This window comes from Aethalodelphis obliquidens, unplaced genomic scaffold (genome assembly GCF_003676395.1).
Source record: "Aethalodelphis obliquidens isolate GAN/ISIS:26980383/991018 unplaced genomic scaffold, ASM367639v1 scaffold1, whole genome shotgun sequence".
NCBI lineage: Eukaryota > Metazoa > Chordata > Mammalia > Artiodactyla > Delphinidae > Aethalodelphis > Aethalodelphis obliquidens.
The window spans coordinates 66,816,870-66,837,706 of NW_020837945.1; the positions used below are offsets into that span (position 1 = coordinate 66,816,870).

General features: G+C 33.4%; 1 protein-coding gene across 2 annotated transcripts in view; it reads left to right on the forward strand.

The window, feature by feature from the left end:
- The window catches only part of STXBP5L (syntaxin binding protein 5L), a 362,740-nt gene that overhangs the window by 213,970 nt on the left and 127,933 nt on the right, over window positions 1-20,837 (forward strand). For both annotated transcript variants that reach the window (XM_027105973.1, XM_027105977.1), the window contains exons 15-18: window positions 6,553-6,593; window positions 10,273-10,490; window positions 12,621-12,793; window positions 15,724-15,849. In XM_027105973.1, coding sequence (XP_026961774.1) covers window positions 6,553-6,593; window positions 10,273-10,490; window positions 12,621-12,793; window positions 15,724-15,849 — 558 coding nt within the window. The remainder of the gene's footprint in view (window positions 1-6,552; window positions 6,594-10,272; window positions 10,491-12,620; window positions 12,794-15,723; window positions 15,850-20,837) is intronic.

Consider the following 20,837-nt stretch of genomic DNA (forward strand, 5'->3'; position numbering starts at 1 on the left):
ATTCCACTTATATCAGGTACTTAGAATAGACAAATTCATAAAGACAGAAGACAGAAAGGATGGTGGTTCTCAGGAGAGAGGGTAAAAGGGAGTTGTTGTTCAATGGATGTGGAGTTCAATTTTTCTAGATGAAAAAATTCTAGAGATTTGCTGCACAACAATGTGCATATCGTTAATACTATTGTATTATACACTTTAAAATGGTTAACATAGTAAACTTTATGTTATGTGCTTTTTACCACAATAAAAAAAATCAATATGTAACTAAAAGTTACCCTAACTGAAAATAAGAACTAAATAAATTGGCTTAACAGCATGTAGTGACAGCTGAAAAAAGGATTCGTAATCTGGAAGATAGTGAGTAGAAAATATCTAGATGGAATCACAGAGAAAAAAGAAAACCATAAGAGATATACGATACTTGGTGAAGAAGTTTGAACATATATATAACTGGAGACACAAACAAAAGAGAGAGAGAATAAAGCAGAATAAATTATTGAATGATAATGGCTCAGATTTTTTCCATTGAGAACACAAATTCAAAATGTGCTAAAAACTAAAAGCAGAGTAAATAAAAGGAAAACCATCTACACAGATTGTAGTAAAACTGATGAAAACAAAGGGTAATGAAAAAATTCTCGAAAGCGGCCAAGGTGGACACTTTACAATAAAACAAACAGTAATAAGATTGAGAGTTGATATTTTAACAGAAATGGTGAAAAGAGAAGGTATTGGTATAAAATCTCTATACTACTGGGAAAAATGCTAATATAGAATTTCATACTTAGCAAAAATATTCTTCAACTATAAAGGCAAATTTTTTTTCAAACAAATGTTGAGAGAATTAAAGTGAATACTTTAAATAGAAGGAAAACAATACCAGATAGAATAATAGAAATGCAGAAATTAAATAATAACAACAGAAAAAGGTAAATGCAAGAATAAATCTAAATAAATAGCAATAATATTATGTTTTGGTATAAGTATTAAAATGTCAATAATTTTTAATAATATTGTGATGTAGAATGAAAATATATCATAATGCTAGCACAAAAGGTGGGAGAAAGGAAAATAGAGATAAAATATTTAACATTCTTGCTTTGTCTGGGTAGGTGTCAAATTAACAACTGAAGGATCAACAATTTAAGGGTCAGTTTTGTAATATCTGTGTTAGCCACTAAAATAATAGTGCAAGAATATAATACTCAAAAACTAATAAAATAGAGTAATATTTTAAAATGTGATTAATCCTTAAAAGGACAGAAAAGAGAGAGAAAGAAGACAGAATTGGTTAGACAAATAGAATATAATTGTGAGGTTGGCAGATTTAAATTCCAGTGTATCAGTAATTACACTAAATATAATTTGACTGTATTCTGCAGTCATAAGCAAAGACTGTCAGTCTAAATTAAAAAAATTCTAAATCACTTATGAGACACATTAAGTATATGTATGCTAAAAATTTGAAAGTAAATACATGAAAAATTGTAACATGAACAATTTAAAATTTTGGTACATCTCTACTTATATCTACTTATACCAGTAGTTTTCCATTGCTGCATAACAAATCACCACAAACTTAACAGCTGAAAACTCATTTATTAACTCACAGCTCTATAGGTCAGACATCTGGCACTGTATGATTGAGATATTTGCTCAGTGTACCATAAGACTGAAATCAAGGGGTCAACAAGGCTGAGTTGTCATCTGGAGGTTCTGAGGGAAAATCTGCTTCCAAACTCATTGTTTTTATTAGAAAAATTTAGTTCCTTGTGGTTGTGGGACTGAGCTCCCAATTTCCTTCCTAGGTGTCATGGGGGGAGAGCATGTTAGCTACCTAAGTCTGCCTGCATTTCTTGCCACGTGGCCCCTTCTTACTTCAAGCCAGTAACAATGCATCTAGTACTTCGCATGCTTCAAATTTCAAAATTCTTTCATCTTTGACCTCTAGATCTATATTTATAGGTTTCATGTGATAGGTTCACCCAAATAGTATCCTTTTCTTAAAGTCAACATAATATAACTGTCATGGGAGTGATATATTCTCTATTATATCCACAGTCCCAGAGAATATACAGGATTATCCAGAAGGAAGGAATCCTGGGGAATATTTTAGAATTCTGCCTACCACAGTAAACTTTAAAGCAAGAAGCATTATCAAATGTAAAAGGGACTATTTTAAAATAATAAAAGGATGAATCCATAAGAATTTTGAGTTCAGGGCCCCAAAATACACGAAGAGATAGACAATTCTGCAATAAGTGGAAGAAAATATAACAAACCTCTCACTGCAACTGATTTTAAAATTAAAGGAAAAATCCATAACAATAAAGAAAGTTTTGAACAGCATGATTAATAAGTATGACTTAACTGACATATTTAAAACATTACACTCTACAGTTCAAGAATGTACATTCTTTTCAAGTGCACATGAGACACAGGCCAAAATTGACCATATGCAGGACCATAATAAAAGTGCCAATAAATGTCACAGGATTGTAATCATATATAACATGTTCTCTGACCACAGGGGAATTAAACTAGGAACGAATGACAAAAATATATAAAGAACATTCACAAGTTTTCAAAATTAAGCAGTCTATTCCCAACTAGCTTACTGGTTAATAAGCAAATCACAATGTAAAATTTTAATATATCACAAACAGAAAGATAGTGAAACTAAAATATAACATGTGGATAAATCTAAATTTATGTTTAGAGGTAAGCTTATACCCATGTTATATGTTTATATAAGTTAATATAAATTTATACCCATGCATGTTAATAAGAAGACTAAAAATTTAATGATCTAATTATCTATCTTAAGAAGTTAAAAAGGATAAAAAATTATTCCCCCAAAAGTAACAAGGAAAATAATACTGTTAAGAACAAAAATTAATGAAATAGAAAGAAAATGTACAATAGCAAAGATTTACAAAGCCAAAGTTGGTTTATGGAAATAAATAATAAAGTTGCTAAAGGTATGTACAAGATTGTCAAGAAACACAGAAGAAACAAAATGGAACAATCATAAATTTATGGAAATCAAGCAACACACTCTTAAACAACCAACAGACCAAATGAGAAATCACAAGGGAAATTAGAAAATACTTTGATATAAATAAAAAGAAAAATAATAGCATGGAGATATAGCAAAAACAGTACTCATAGGGGAATTTATAGCTGTAATCACCTACATTAAAGGAAGAAGAAAGTTCAATAACCTATCTTTACACCTTGAGGAACTAGAAGAAAAACTGATACCAGCAGATATAAGAAATAATAAAAATTCGAGCAGAGATAAACAAAACAGAGAATAGAAAAGCAATAAAGGAATTCAATGAAACCAAAAGTTTGTTCTTTGAAAATTTCAACAGAATTGACAAAACTTCAGTTAGAGTGACTCAAGAAAAAAAATGGGGGACAATTATTAAAATCACAATGAAAAATGAGTATAATACTGTCAATCTTACAAAAATAAAAAGGATTATAAGAGAATACTGTAAACAGTTCTATGCCAACAAATTAAATAACCGAAATGAATGAATAAATTCTGAGAAATTCACAAACTATCAAAACTGACTCAAGAAGAAATAGATAATCTGAACAGTTTTATAACGAGTAAAGAGATTAAATCAGTAATTGAAACCTTCCATCAAAGGAAAGACCAGGACCAGATGGCTTTGTGATGAATTCTATCAGTCATTTAAATAGGTAACACCAAATGCTTTTCAAACTTTTCCAAAAAATAGAAGGGAAAACGTCCTAACTCATTATCTGAGGCATCATTCTAATACCAAACTAGACAAAGACACTGAATGAAAAGAAAACTGCAACAATATTCCTTATAAATATAGATTCAAGTATACTAAACAAAATATTAGCAAACTGAATCTTACAGCATATTAAAAGGATTATAAACTGTGATCAAGTGGGATTTATCCTAGGAATACAAGAGTGTTTCAACATATAAAAATCAATGTAATACCCACACTAATAGAATAAAGGGGAAAAAACACATAGTCATCTCACGTATAAAAAAAGCATTTGACAAAATTAAACACCACTTTCACGATTTAAAACTGCAACAACAGCAACATGCAGAAAACTAGGAGCAGAATGGAACTTCCTTAACCTGGTAAAGGGCATTTTTGCAAAACCCACAGGTAACGTCATATTCAATGGTGAAAGACTAAAAGCTTTCCCTCTGAGATCAGGAACAAGACAAAGATTTCTGCATTTGCTACTTCTATTTCTTATTGAACCAGAAATTCTAGCCAGAGGAGTGAGGCAGGAAAAATAAAAGGGCATTTGCAAGAAAAATAAAAGGGCATTTGCAAAAATGCCCTTTACCAGGTTAAGGAAGTTCTATTCTACTCCTAGTTTTCTGAGTGTTGCTGTTGTTGCAGTTTTAAATAAAAGACATCACAATGGAAAGGAAGAAGTAAAATTATATCTATTTGCAGATGACATAATCTTATATATATGTTAGTGTGTTTCTATATACTAACAATGAACAATCTGCAAAGAAAATTAAGAAAGCAATTTTATTTACAATAGCATCAAAAAATAAAATACTTATAAATAAATTTAACCAAGGAGATAAAAGCCTTGTGCACTGGAAACTATAAAACTTTGCTGAAAAAAATTAATACACAAATAAGTGGAATCATTCCATGTTTATGAATTAGAAGGCAATATTATTAAGATGGCAGTATCTCAAAGTGATACAGATTCACTACAATTCATATCAAAATCCCAATGATCTTTTTGCAGAAATGAAAAAAGTTTATCCTAAAATTCATATGAGATGGCAAGTGACCCAAAATAGCCAAAATCATCTTAAAATAGACCAAAATTGAAGGACTTACACTTCTCAATTGTAAAATTACCTACACAGCTACAGTAATCAAAACAGTGTGGTACTGACATAAGATCAGATTTATAATTTAATGGAATGGAATTGGGAGTCCAGAAATAAAACCATACATCTATGACTAATTGGTTTTTCACAATGGTGTCAAGCCTATTTAATGGGGCAAACAATAATCTCATCAACAAATGGTGTTGGGAGAATTGAATATCCACATGCTAAAGAATAAAGTTGGACCCTTATTACCTCCTAGCATATACAAAAATTAACTCAGATGTGGTCAAAGATGTAAATTTACAGCTAAGACTATAAAACTCAAGAAAACAGGGATAATATTTCCTGAATATGATTGTGGCTGTGGCTCTTAGATATTACACCAAAACATAGAAATTATAGGAAATGGATGCTGGATTACTAGCATGGCAGCTCAGACAGCAGGAGAATTTTCAGGGAAAAAAAAAGGAAGCAGAAAAATGCTCCTAAACACCAAGGGGCTCCTCTATGGAACCCATGACCAAGTCAATAAAAAGCAACTCCTGTCTCCCTTCCCCAGTCTCTCCGGCTTTCTTTTCTATTATCTACCTGCTTCATCCCAGCCAGAAGAGAGCCTGTAAGCTCCCCATCTGTCTTCAGAGCAAAAGAGCTTGGACACCAGGAAGAATAGGCTGTAAGATCACTTCCTTGGGAGGGTGGCTCAGTGCCCTCACTGGCTCCATTCCAGTTCAGCAGAATCTTGCTATGGGATATTTACCCACTCCTTTGCAGGCCATAGAACTGGCCCAACTATGAGCAGTAGCTGCTCTGCCAACATGAGAAAGGGGCAGCAGTTTTCCTAGTTTTAGCTATGCACTCAACCCTTTAACGGCCCATACACAGCTCAGGCTTCATGCAATTATGCATTTAATAAATGTACTGAAGAAAAAGGGGAAAAAGCATAAGCAACAAAGAAAAAAATAGATAAAATGGTCTTCACTATCAGGTGAAAAGGTAACAGTGAATGGAAGAAACTTTTAAAAATCATATATCTGATAAGGGTTTAGTATTCAGGATATATAAAGAACTCTTACAGCTCAAAAACAAAAAGACAAATATACCAATTTTTTAAAAGTGGGCAAAGGATTTGTATAGATTTTTTTCAAAAAAAGATATACAAATGGTTAATGAAAAGATGCTCAACATCATTAGTCATTGGGGAAATGACGATTATTTGTAGACGATTTCTTATAGAATTACCATTATACCTATTATCAAATAATGATACAACTCTAGATAGGTTTAAGGATTTGCTTTTTATATTTTTATGCTCAACTTTAATTCCGCTATGATATTCATTTCAAAATTATTTTAATGTAATCTAACTCAGGTCTCTTTATTCAGTGAAAACAATTTTATATAAAATTATACTGTTCATTCTTCACAGATCAGTTTTCATTGTTATTACATATAAAATATTCTTACAATAAATCTAAGTAATTATTGTCTTTTTCTAAAATTTAGATTCTTGTGTGGTATTTAAAAAATAAACCATTGTTTTAAGCTTAGAAATGGTTTAGCATACATTAGTTTTCATTGAAATGGTATTTTTAAACCAAATTTTAATAGTAATTCAAGTTTTTATACATTTAGAACAATTATGATTTTTATTTACCATACTTAATGCTAATTTATTTCTTATCTAGTCATGCAGATGGATCGATAAAGTTTTGGGATGCTTCTGCAAGTAAGTTTTAAGTTTCTCCTTATATTACAGAAAACACTTAGTTAATATTTACTCATAGCCATTGACCACTTTTTAGTTTGGACAGTTAATATTTTTGATACATATTTAGCATACACATATGGCTGTGTTACAAAAATGCATTTCCTATATTATTGAATCAGTCTAAAGTATTATCTCTACTGTACTTTTATGATATAAACAGACACAACTGAAATCACTCTTTATCAGCAACCTATTATATTTATGAGGTAATGTACATTGGAAAAAGTACCAAACTTTGTCAGACTAACTCTTTTCAAGGAATTTCCTTCACCTCCTCACTCTTAGAAAAGTGCTTTTATCCCACTAGTCTTCACTTTTCTTTGCCACTTGTCTACCAAGTCCATGAGAATCAAAAGAAATAATTTGATAAATGTAAAACTTCTTTTGAAATCTTGAGAATTACATAATTTAAGGACTACAGGTACTCTGTTCAATGTTGAAGGGCATGCAAAGATTTAAGACTTGATTATACCCATACATACCCTTCAGAGAACTTACAGGGCAAACAATATGATAAGAACTCTAAATGTAGTACAACCCAAATTCTATTTTTTATCGGAAATGGGAGATTTATTTGAACCAGGTAGATCCAGGAAGGGTATTTTGGTGGGGTGACATTTAATGTGAGTTTTGGGAGATAGTTAAGATTTTGATAGTCAGGACTAGGAGGAGAAGAAGTGAGCAATGTCTCTAAGTTTCTGAGTAACCATCAAGATAGAGATAACTCTTTGGAAATAAGGATACAGAAGAGTTCTGGAAGTTTGGATTTTGTTGGAACACCAGGAAATTCAAGTAAAACTGTCTATCAGGAAGGGAGAACAGTCAAGAATGGTAACTAATTAAGAAGCAGCATAGAAGTGATACTTGAAGCTATAGAAGTGAATTGAGAAAGACTGATAAACAGAAAAGCAGAGGGAAGAAGGTTGAACATTAGTGATAATCTTCGTCTGCAATCTAGAGTCCTTTAGCAGTGGAGCAAAGCATCAGCAAGAGGAAATGATTAAAAGATTTAAAGCCATGAAATCTGAGGGCCCTTTCTGACCTCACACAATAAAGATCAATTGTTCAGGGGGAAATTCCAAGGGACAACAGATTTTTTATTTTTATGAACCTTTTCATGTAAATCTGAATTTGTTCCACGAACACAGTTAATTGTATAGTTACAATTACAACGAGCAAACATCTTTGCTCGTTTTCCACCACCTCAGAGTCACTCCTTAGCTTCTAAAATGTGAGAAGACACTTTAACACTCTAATGACTGAAGTGCATACCACCCTTAAGCATGCACGATAATATTTTAAGAAGTTAATTTTAAATAAAATATTTTATTACATTCAGAACATATGTTGCAGAGGTTTGCAGCATGTTTAATATTTTTACTGTAATCAATTATAAGGGCATATCTCCAAATCGATGGATGTCATTGGAGAAATATCACTTAATTTGCCAATTTTGTGGGATAAGGTCCAGTACAGGAAATGAGGTTATACCGAATTTGAAAGTTGAGTTTATGTTAATATGTGTACCGTTGACCTTGAACAACATGGGAGTCAGTCAGATTGTGCCAACCCTCTACACAATCTGAGCATAACTTATAGTTGGGGCATAATTTATAGTTGGCCCTCACTATACACTATTTCTCTGTATCTGTGGTTCAGCATCTGAGGATTCTATCAACCTCAGATTGTGTAATACTGTAGAATTTACTATTGAAAATTATCTGAGAATAAGTGGACCAATGCATTTCAAACCCATACTCTTCAAGGGTCAACTGTATTCATCTTCAGTTGCTGAGTATTAAATTACCACAATTTAGCAATTTAAAACAAAACCCATATACTGTCTCACAGTTTCCGTGTGTCATGAATCTGGTTCAGGTTAGCTGAGTTCTTCGCTTAGGGTCTCAGAGACTGCAGTTGAGGTGTTGGCTAGGACTGCAGTTTCACCTGCAGCTCAGAGTTCTGTTCCAAGCTTTTGTGGTTGTTGGCAGAATTCATTTTCTTGCAGCTTTAAAACTCGTGATTTGTTTCTTCAAGGCCAGCAAGGGAGTGTCTCTCTAACTTCAGGGAAGGCCCTGATCCCTCTTTTAAAGGGCTCACCTGATTCTGTCAGGCCTACTAAGGATAATCTCTGTTGATTAACTCAAAGTTAAATAATTATGTCTGCAATATTCTTTAATATTTCCATGTCACATCAGGCTTACAGAAAAATCATAAAAACATACTATGAACTGTTGTATAGCCTTCAGCCAGATTCCCCAAATATCTATGTATGCATGTGTTCCCTTCACCCGCCCTCCTCTCAATCTAGCACTTGCTTGCTCCTTCTCTCTCTCTTCCCTTCCCTCCCCGCTTCCTCCCTCCCCCTCCCTCCTGTCCTCCCCCACCCTTTAGTCTTCCTCTCTTCCCTCCATTTTCTCACACACACACACACACACACACATATACATATATACATATATATATAGCTTTTTCTAATCATTTGAGAGTAAGTTGCAAACATCATGCTCCTCTAACAGTACATGCCCCCCTAAATACTTCAGTGTATACGTCCTACAAACAAGGGCATTCTTCTATATAATCGAATTATAGTTATCAAAATCAGGAACTTAATATTAATACAATACTATTATCTAACTTCCACATCTGACTCAGTTTTAGCCAGTTGTTCCAATAATATCTCTCATAATAAAAGAAAATCTAGGATTATTTGTTGGATTTAGTTATCGTATCTGTTGAGTTTTCTTTAGTCTGGAATGGTTGCTGAGTATTTGAAATTGACATTTTTAGGAGTTCAAGCCAGTTATTTTGTAGAATCTCTTCCAATTTGTGTTTGACTAATGTTTCTCATGATTAGGTTCAGATTATGCACTTTTGGCAGGAACTCCTCGAGTTTTAGAATGTTTCTCAAGGATCCTTTGTAGAATCAGAGCTTTTATATAGTGGAGTTATCATCAGGTTCTAAAATGGAAATAATATTCCCCCAAATAAATATTCCCAAAAACAATTCACAAAACCAGACTTTTTTAGCAATTACAACTGACCATTTCCTAACACAGAGCCACTCAGAAAAGATTCTTTCTAAAAGAGTCCAGATCATTGGACTCCCAATATTACTAACTGGTACTGGTAAATTACAAATGTTTCTCATCTGAAGGAGTGTCTAAAAATCTGTTGAGAGGAATAAACCCTCGAAGAATAGCATCAACCTCTCATCTAACAATCAAAGGAAAAAATTGTGAAATAGTATTGAGGAGTCCCCCTTAAGAGAGAAGTAGGCTCAGTAGTTTCATTTAAAAGTTTCTGAACCCAAGTATTTTTGTCAATAAACAAGGATAAAAATACTCACTTCGCAGGACTTTTCTGAGGAGCTCATGAGACAATGCATACAAAGGTCCTACATGTTCTTTGGTATGTAGTATATGTTCAATAAATGTTTATTTTTTCCCTATAGTCTTCCTCCAGCTAAATGGTACTGATATGAGAGCATGACATTGAATGATTCCTTGTTAAAATGTAGTTTATTTTGTTCAGTTGGGTTTTACTTTTGTGATTTAATACGTATATTTAAAAGGCTTCGACAACATCTATGAATTAAGTTCAAATTAGAAGATAACTATGATTCAATATCTTATAGTAACACTGCAGATGCTGTACAAGCTAAAAACTTCAAAAGTGTTTGAAAAACAGAAGGTAGGAGAAGGAAAACAAACATGTGAAATTGTAGAGGAAGATCCATATGCCATTCAGATGATCCACTGGTGTCCAGAGAGCAGAATATTCTGTGTATCAGGAGTCTCTGCATATGTCATAATTTATAAATTCAGCAGACATGAAATTACAACAGAAATAGTGGTAAGTCATTTAAAATTTAACTTTCACACTTAGAGTTATTAAAAGAAAACAGTTATCATAGATCTTAACTAGTGCTTGGTATGGTTTTAAGCCACCAAGAGTACAGTATGTGGCCAGTAATCCAATTCATAGAATTTTTAATTGTTCTTGTTACTTATTATAACATATTAAAAAAAAATTTGGCTTAAAATGACAAAAACAGTTCTCTTTCAAAATTTAGTATTATTAAATAGGATAGATTGTGCCTATAGGTTTTATATAGATAGTTACTGATTTATTTTATATATAAATGTCAAATTAATGCAAGCTTTGTTCTATATCTTTATTAAATTTTTAAAAAATTTATCTTTTTGCCAACTAATTGCCATAAATGATTATTTCTCAACTACAATAAGATTACTTTGAATGATTTTTTAAATAGCAACATATTTGTAGGGTGGAAATAATTATGGGCCTGCCTTACGTAATCTTAATTTTTAAACTGATGAAATAATTTAATTATTCAAAATAATGATGCTCTCATGGGATAAATTAAATCTAACTTAAGGCACCTATAGATAATGGGTCTTCTCTACCCAGTCCATTTTACCATTTTATCAGAAAATAAAGATTATCTATTAAAGGCCTATGTATAACTGTTTTTACCTCAACGGCTAAAATTAAACATTGCCCTTAAAGTATATATTAGTTAAAACCCAGGCTTTGGAGTCAGATGAGCCTAGCTTTTAATTCTGGCTTTACCAATGAATATCTGTGTGATTCTGAACAAGTCACAAGGCCCATTAGTCAGTAGTACAGTCTGGGTAAGTCTCAACTTCATCACTCATATAACTTCCTGTGTAAATAAAATAGAAAAACAGAAAATAATCATAAACTAGAAATTGTAATGCCACTTTCATAGAGTTCTTGTGATGATTATATAAAGTCATTAGCAGAGTGTCTTAGTAAGCACTCAATAATTGGTAATTGTTATTGTCACCAGAGGTTTTAAGTTTTAAGATAATTATGACAATCATTTTGATAATATTGCTGTATTCACTACTCCATAATTACACTTTTTGTAAGCAATTGTTTTTAATCTCAAAAATGCTTATTTTTACATTGAAAAGTGAATGTTTATGTTATAAAATAGATTTTATTTGAGCATTGAATGCAGTCATAAAGTAATTTAAAAACATTTTCAGCTTTAAAAAAAAAGGGTGTGGATCACCTTTTTATTCCAGTATAAATTATCATATGTTTTTCATTAAGCAATTCTGACCAAGCTAATGAAATTATATAAGAGCTAAACTAATGAAACAAACAAAAATATGGAATTTATTTTGGAAAATTTATACTGAAGTAATTCAAAGTCAAGATTGAATGAAGGTTTTTTAAAGCTAAGAAGCTTTGTACAAATAACAATTTGTGTGTTGCGTGTGTGTGTGTTTTTACAGACACACACATCCAATTTAGTTTCTTTCATTGGAATAACCATGACCAGTTTCTCCTTTTATTTTATCATATATGGAATTGTAATTTATACTTTATCTTAAGGAATATTTATTATACAGAAAATTTATCTCCACTGGTAGGTATTTTCTTATAATTCTGAAGAATTAAAAAACATTTTAAGGACTTCCCTGGTGGTGCAGTGGTTAAGAATCCGCCTGCCAATGCAGGGAACATGGGTACAAGCCCTGGTCCAGGAAGATCCCACATGCCGCAGAGCAACTAAGCCCATGTGCCATAACTACTGAGCCCGTGTGCCACACAACTGCTGAAGCCCACGTGCCTAGAGCCCATGCTCTGCAACAAGAGAAGCCACCACAGTGAGAAGCCCGCACACCACAATGAAGAGTAGCCCCTGCTCGCCACAACTAGAGAAAGCCGTGCACAGCAACGAAGACCCAACACAGCCAAAAATAAATAAATTTATTTATTTTTTTAATTTACATTTTTTTGTGAATGCCACTGAATATTCTATATAATTTATTATTTAATTCAGTTTGGGGTATCTCAACTTTACTATGAATTGAACTAATTAATCTGAAAAAAATAATGAATAATTACTGAAAGAGTACCAGATATTTTAATGTGATTGTTATGAAAATCTAGGTTAAATCAAAACTTGATTTTTCTTTTTTTAAGTCATTAGAGGTACGACTTCAGTGTGATATTGAAGATATTATTACGCCAGAACCAGACACAAGTCCTCCATTTCCTGATCTCTCATCCCAGCTTCCTTCTTCAAGGAGTCTTTCTGGGAGCACTAACACTGTGGCTAGTGAAGGAGTAACGAAGGATAGTATCCCATGCCTCAAGTAAGAGTTGCTACCAAATTTTAAAACAATTTTACATGTTAATTGTATAATTCATTGAAACTGTACCAAATAAAATCATCCTCCTCTTTTATTAAGTTGTTGTCAAGTGGTCTACAGTCCACCAAGGGGTACCTTTGTCTTCTTTTTTTGGAATATCTATGAAGAGGGCACAATATTTCCATTCTTCATTACTAATTAATATATTTCCTTCCCTGACCGACCCTAAAGAAAACATAGCTTTGATAGAATGGGAAAACGTTTGGCAGAGCAGAAACTTGCCACTTGCCTGGTACTTCTCAACTGATAAAGTATTTTTAGGGAACGTCTTCAGCCTTCTTGTAATCCAAAAGTTAAACCAAGTTTACTACAAGAATACTATGTCAGAAAAAAGGCTTTTTTTCTCTCATGGTTACTAGGATATTGCATAATATTTCTTTCTCTTTTTTCAACTGATACTATTTTGTAATAAACTGCATTGTCTCAGTATATCTAAACAAATTTAGTGTCATGCTCAAATAAAACTTAAAGTTAATCAAGCCTATAGTGATGTTTATCTTGTTTTTATGCTTTCTGGTAATAGGGTACAAAAGAATGCAGTTTCCGTAAGTTACCACTTACTGCTTCTACATCGTCAAACCAAATGTTTCTAGTATTAGCTGGTTGGAGAATTTAGCCTAAGCAAGGAATTTCTCTGAGCCTCATATGAAACTATCTGAGTCTGCTACTCAAGAAACTGTGGATAACTAGTTTCCTCATTTCCTATAAAAACACTTATGGGAAATTTAAAGATGAGGTTTCAGGAGAAAAATAAGCTTACCATACAGTTAGCAGTTGCTGTACTTTTGTAATCATTGCTTCTGCCCCGCACCCCAAATTTTTCTTGTGAAATTAAAAAAGGAAGTATAAGTAGGCATTACTGAGAGGAAAATCTATGAAGGGGAAACAAAATCATTAAACTTTAGCAAATGGAAAACTTTCATAATGTTATAATTTTACACATTTAATTTTTCCTTCATATCACTTTGCTTCACTTAATTGATTTATATTAAAATGAAAGACAGAAAGAGAACAAAAAATTAAACAAAGCTTAAGAAAGCACTGTAGATTTATTAGCTAAGAAGACCCATCACTAAAGTGGGTCCTGCAATGACCTGAGTATTTTTCTATAAAATTTAAAAAATATAAAAGATAGGGATAAAAGAGAAAAACCAGTAAAATCAGCAGAAATCTGATAGTGGAGATGAAGTAAATAATACCACGTGTTGTAGCATTTAATGCAGACTTGTAAAGTAGTAGTGACAATCTTAAGGATTATCAAGAGAACCAAGGGGATTCAGTATAATCCTCTATGTATATAAGCTCCAAAGGACCAAGCAGCAGAAGTATATTATTCTTTGAGTTACAGTATATTACAAGTGGTTCTTGAGTTGCATATAATCTATGCTTTACTAAATTATATGTTGGCATCCATCCCTAAATGACTTTCCTTTGCTGGATTTAGATATCCATATATATAAGCTAATAAATAAGCCTTTCAATACTGCCAGCTCTTCATTTTTAGCAATATTACAATTCTTATCAATATACACATGTTTGTGCAATTATCTGATTTTCTTTTGACTTTGTATGAGGTCATCATAGGCCTCATTAGGAGGATGAGACTTAAACCAAATGTAGATGAGAGAGTTATCTGAAGAATATCTGGTGGAAAAGTATTCCAGGCAGCAGGAACAGCTAAAGCAAAGGTCTTAAAGTGCCTGGCATATAAGGAGGTCAGTGTAGCTAGAACAAGGAAAGGATGGTGGGCAGTAGAGGACAGGTAGTAGGAGATGAAGTCAGATGTGTAATAGAGGGCAAATTATAGGCCATTGTAAGGACCTTGACTTTTATTCCTAATTAAATGGGGATGATTATAGGGTTTTAAATACAGAAGTGATATGATCAGACTTAAATTTTAAACTGGTCACTTTGGTCACTATGGTGAAGGTAGATTTGGGGATGGAAGGGAAAGGTAAAAGATGGGAGACCAATAAGGAGGCTATTGCACCTACCTAGAGATAATGTTAAGGTCTGGCAGATTCAGCAAAACAGAAGAAAACAAAACAGAACAGGATACACTAATTTGAATTTCAGAGAAACAATGAACATTTTTAGTATCAGTATATCCCAAATATTACATGGGAAATACAGTAAAAAAAAAAAAACCAAATAAACAAAATAAACCCATTATTTATTGTTTATTTGAAATTCAGATTTAAATGGATATCCCATATTTTTATTTGTCAGCTGTAACTAGGATGGTAGCAGTACTAAAGTATTATAAAAAGTGGTCAGCTTCTGCATATATTTTGAAGGTAGCACCAATACATTTGATAATTGGTTGGATGTGAGATATGAGATGCAAGGTATAAGAATATTAGTCAAGGATTACTTTAAGGTTTTTAAACTCAATAACTAGAAGGATAAGAGCTGCTATCAGCTGGAATAGAGAAGGATGCAAGTGGAGCAAATTCATAGAGAAAGCAGGAATTCAGCTTTTGAATATGTTGAACTCTTAAGTTGGGTGGTAGATTAATGGTCATAGTTTTTATTGTTATGCATTATAACTTACATATATGTAACAAATATTATGTAAGAAAAATAAATAATAAAAATAATTAAAAATACTACTATCACAAGAGAAAAAGGAACTGATGAAAGCCAGGTGAAGTTGTGGATCTGACTGAAAAACTACTTAAAGGAAAGGCTAAGAAATCACAAGTGTCTTGGTTTATTTTGAGACAGCTAGAGAAGATACTGCCTACCTGCATAATGTCTTCAATGCCTGGTGTTGTATATTTCTGTAGGAAGATTTGTTGTAAATTCTGAAAATAAGCATGAACATACGTATTTGAACTGTATATGATGCAATTACTTTTTCTGTTTTCTAGTGTTAAGACACGACCAGTGCGGATGCCTCCAGGGTATCAAGCAGAACTTGTTATTCAGTTGGTCTGGGTGGATGGTGAACCTCCACAACAGATTACTAGCCTTGCTGTAAGCTCGGCATATGGAATGTAAGTAGTTAATAGTCTTCTAATGTGTACTGTTTATCTGATATGTTTGATATATTTAAATGTTTCTTTTAAAATACTTAAGTGAAATCCTAAAAATGGAAAGAAGCCCTTACCTGGATTTTTATTAGATTGAAAATGGTACTAAGAAAAATAATAATTTAAATATAAACTGTGATTCTGTGTTCTTTCTTGATGTCAAACTTTAATAGTATCCCCACTTTTAATGTTGTTGGGAGGTTGTTAGGATGTTAATACACTCATACATGTTTGTTTGTTTGCTTTGTCTTTTCTATCCTTTGCCTCCTTGTGTTTCATTTTGGATACTTTCTTCTGACTTGTCTTTAAAAGTTCACTAATTCTTCAGTGCTGTCTAATCTAATGGTAGATTGACTCATGGAGTTCAATTTCAGTTATTTTTTAGTTCTAGACCTTCCATTTGGTTCTTTTTAAAGCTTTCTGTTACCTTCTTAAATTATCACTCTTGTCTTTTATTTCCTTGAACATGTCAAATATAGTTACTTTAAATATGTGTTTGATAACTCCATAACTGGTTTCTAGCTTAGCATTTGTCTTGGTTTTTGGTCACATTATATTGTCTTCATGTAACCTACGTTTGCTTTTTGATTTTGTTTCCGTTTTGTTTTTTTTAATTCAAAATTATATGAACATTATATACTCCCATATATATATATATATATATATATATATATATATATTATAGAGAATATTATAGAGATAATTTGAGGTTCTAAATGATGTTATCATTCTCCAAAAAGTATTTTTCATTTCCTCTGACAGGCTAAACTGAGAGTCAGTAGAAAGTGCAGAACAGCATAATCCAGTCAGACATCCTGTCTTTGAAAGTTGGATTGTATTCCCTTTAAAAGCTAATTTAGTTCTAATTAATCCTTATTCCTAGGTTGTTGCCCTGCATAGAAGTTGTACCAAATTCTACTCCCACCAGCAATGTCTGAGAATACCTGATTCCCTACAACCTTTCTAACAATAGTATATAACCAAACTTTTAATCCCTGTCATTTTAAGTAAAAGGGAGTATATTATTATAATACTAACACTTCCCTTGTATCTTAAGTGAAATTGGACATCTTTTTCTCTATTGTGACATTTCTGTTTCTATTCTTTGTCCATTTTTTGGCAGAGTTGTTGTCTTTTAGATTTGTGAAAAATATTTACATAGTAAGTAAGTTAGCTTTCTCTGTGATGTAACCTATAGATACTTTCCTTTCTTTTGTTTCTTTTATGACTTTGTTTAGGATGGTTTTTTCCATGCAAAAATTTAAAAATTTTAATTTTTAAATTCTATTTTTTTCTTTTATGGCTCTGGATTTTGTGTCATACTTAGAAAAGCCTTTTTCACTTCAAAATAATGAAGAATATTGTCCTATATCATTGTTTCTTTAATATATTTAAGTCTTTATCTGGAGTTTATTTAGGTATGAGGTATGAAATAGGGATTAAACTTTATTTCTTACCTGATGACTAAGAGTTATGCCAATACCACTTCCTGGATATTTCATCTTTCCCCTCTAAATTTGGAATCATCTTTTATCAAATAATACATTAAAAAATATATATATTTGGCTCTATTTCTATACTTCCCAGTCTGCCCCTAAGCTAAGTCTCATGAGCTCTAAGAGAACTCCTTGAAGCCAGCTGAAAGGGTGAATACCTGAAGAAAACCTGTGTTCCTAGAATTTGGGGCGGGGGTAGATGTATGTGAATATGATATTGGGAGCTTGCTTCTTGGCTGAAAAATTCTTTGGTAGGAAAGCTGGCAGGAACAGTCCATGGATGAGGGGAGGAAAGGAAGGGAGTGTGGGGACAGCTGATAATCCTATTGTTTGATATGGCAAGAAGATATGCTTATCTTTTAACCCGGGTAGTTATCACTGAAGTTGGCTGAGCTCAAGCCATTTTCAGGGTTCCCTACTTAGAGACTGACCTACAAAGGCAAGGCAATGCCAAAATTAAGAGCTATGAAGGTGTATTGCCAGGTTCAGGAGCTGAAGGTTGTTGGAATAAGTAAGTCAGGTAGAGAGCATATTTCCCTTATAAAGTTACTGTGGGGTTGACAGTCATTACAAAGCCTCTGAAGAACCTACACTTGTATGAGAAAGCTTGGACGCCTGCCTCATAGATACTCTCAACTGCCAAAAAACTCCAGTTCAATTGGCTATCCATGTATATTCCACCAAAGTTTTAGGAAATAAGTAACAACAGTACTTATTTTCTTTCTGAGAACTTATTCCTCTTTCTGAGAATTGTGAAAGAAAAAAATCATATTCCTCTCATTTTATGAGGCCAACATAACCTGATGTCAAAACTTGAAAAGGGATTGGATCAAGATGGCAGAGTAGGAGGATGTGGAACTCATCACCCCCCACAAACAACTGAAAAATTCACCTACATGTGGAACAAGTCTCATGGAACTGGAAACTGTCAGAAGAATTCCTATACAACTAAAGCTGCAAGAAAGATTTCCATGTAACAGGGTAGGATGGAAAAAAGTCATAGGGTTGGGACCTCCACCCTGGGTAGGGAGCTGAAAGGTTGAGAAGGTCTGCACCTGTGGACCCTTACCCTGGGGGCTGAGTAGGTCAAGCCACAGACTGGAATTCCCAGTCCTGGGGCCCTACACAGAGGAGACAAGCCCCTCTGGCTGTAGATAGAACTGCCTGCCAAAACTGAATCAAGAAGAAACAGATAATTTGAACAGACTGATCACTAGAAGTGAAGTAGAATCTGTAATTAAAAAAACAAAAACAAACAAACAAAACAACCTCCCTGCACAGAAGTCAAGGACTGGATGGCTTCAGTGGGGAATTCTACCAAAATTACAAAGAAGGACTTATACCTGTCCTTCTCAAACTATTCCAGAAAATTGAAGAAGAGGGAACACTCCCAAATTCATTCTATGAAGCCACCATCACCCTGACACCAAAACCAGACAAATATACTACAAGACAAGAAAATTATAGGCCAATATCACTGATGAATATAGATGCAAAAATCCTTGACAAAATATTAGCAAACCAAATCCAACAATACGAAAAAGGATCATACAACATGATCAAGTTGAATTCATTCCAGAGTCACAAGGATGGATGGTTCAACATACACAACTCAATCAATATGATACACCACATTAACAAAAGGAAAGACAAAAACCATGTGATCATCTCAGTAGACAAAGAAAGAGCATTTGACAAAATTCAATATCCATTTATGATAAAAACTCTCATCAAAGTGGGTATAGAGGGAACATATCTCAACATCATAAAGGCCATTTATGACAAACCCACAACTCACATAATACTCAATGGTTAAAAGCTAAAAATTTTCCTATTAAATTCAGGAAGAAGACAAGGATACCCACTCTCACCACTTCTGTTCAACATAGTATTGGAAGTTCTAGCCACAGCCATCAGGCAAGAAAAAGAAATAAAAGGTATCCAAGTTGGAAGGGGAGAGGTAAAACTGCCACTATTTACAGGTGACATGATACTCTGTATAGAGAACCCTAAAGTCTTCACCCCAAAACTATTAGAACTAATAAATGTATTCAGCAAGGTCACAGGATACAAGATTAATATGCAGAAATTTGCTGCATTTCTATACACTAATAATGAAATATCAGGAAGAGAAATTTTTAAAAATCCCATGTAAAATTGCATCCAAAAAACAAAAAAAAAAAACCCTAGGAATAAACTTAACTGAAGAGGTGAAATACCTATATGCTGAAAGTATAAAACATTGATGTAGGAAATTGAAGATTATTCAAAGAAACAGAAATGTATCCCATGCTCTTGGATTGGAAGAATTAATATTGTTAAAATGGCCATACTACCCAAAGCAATCTACAGATTTATATGGAACCAGAAAAGACCCATAATTGCCAAAGCAATCCTGGGGGGAAAAAACAAGGCATACCCTTCCAGATTCTATACTATACTACAAATCGACTGTGATCAAAACAGTGTGGTAGGGCTTCCCTGGTGGCGCAGTGGTTGAGAGTCCGCCTGCCGATGCAGGGGACACGGGTTTGTGCCCCGGTCCGGGAAGATCCCACATGCCACGGAGCGGCTGGGCGCATGAGCCATGGCCACTGAGCCTGTGCGTCTGGAGCCTGTGCTTTGCAACGGGAGAGGCCACAACAGTGAGAAGCCCGCGTACCGCAAAAAAAAAAAAAACAACAGTGTGGTATTGGCACAAAAATAGACATATAGAACAATGGAACACAATAGAGAGCCCAGAATAAACCTACACACCTATGGTCAATTAATCTATGACAAAGGAGGCAGGAATATACAATAGAGAAAAGACCGTTTCTTCAACAAGTGGTGTTGGGAAAGCTGGACAAATGCATAGAAAACAATGAAATTAGAACATTCCCTCACACCATATATAAAAATAAACTTAAAATAGTTTAAAAACCTGAATGTAAGACATGACACCAAAACTCCTGGAAGAGAACATAGGCAAAACATTCTTTGACATAAAGTGTAGCAACATTTTCTTTGATTAGTCTCCCAAGGCAAAAGAAATCAATGCAAATGTAAAAGCTTTTGCACAGCAAAGGAAACCATCAATAAAATGAAAAGACAACCTATGGAATAGGAGAAAATATTTGCAAACTGTGCCTCCAACAAGGGGTTAATATCCAAAATATACAAACAGCTCATACAACTCAATATCAAACACACACACACACACACACACACACACACACACACACACACACAAAGAATCCAATTTAAAAAATGGGCAGAAGACCTAAATAAACATTTTTCTAAAGAAGATGTACAGATAGCTAACAGGCATGTGAAAAGATGCTCAACATCGTTGATTATTAGAGAAATGCAAATCAAAACCACAATGAGTTATCACCTCACACTAATCAGAATGGCTGTCATCAAAAGGTCTACAGATAATAAATGTTGGAGCGGATGTGGAGAAAAGAGAACCCT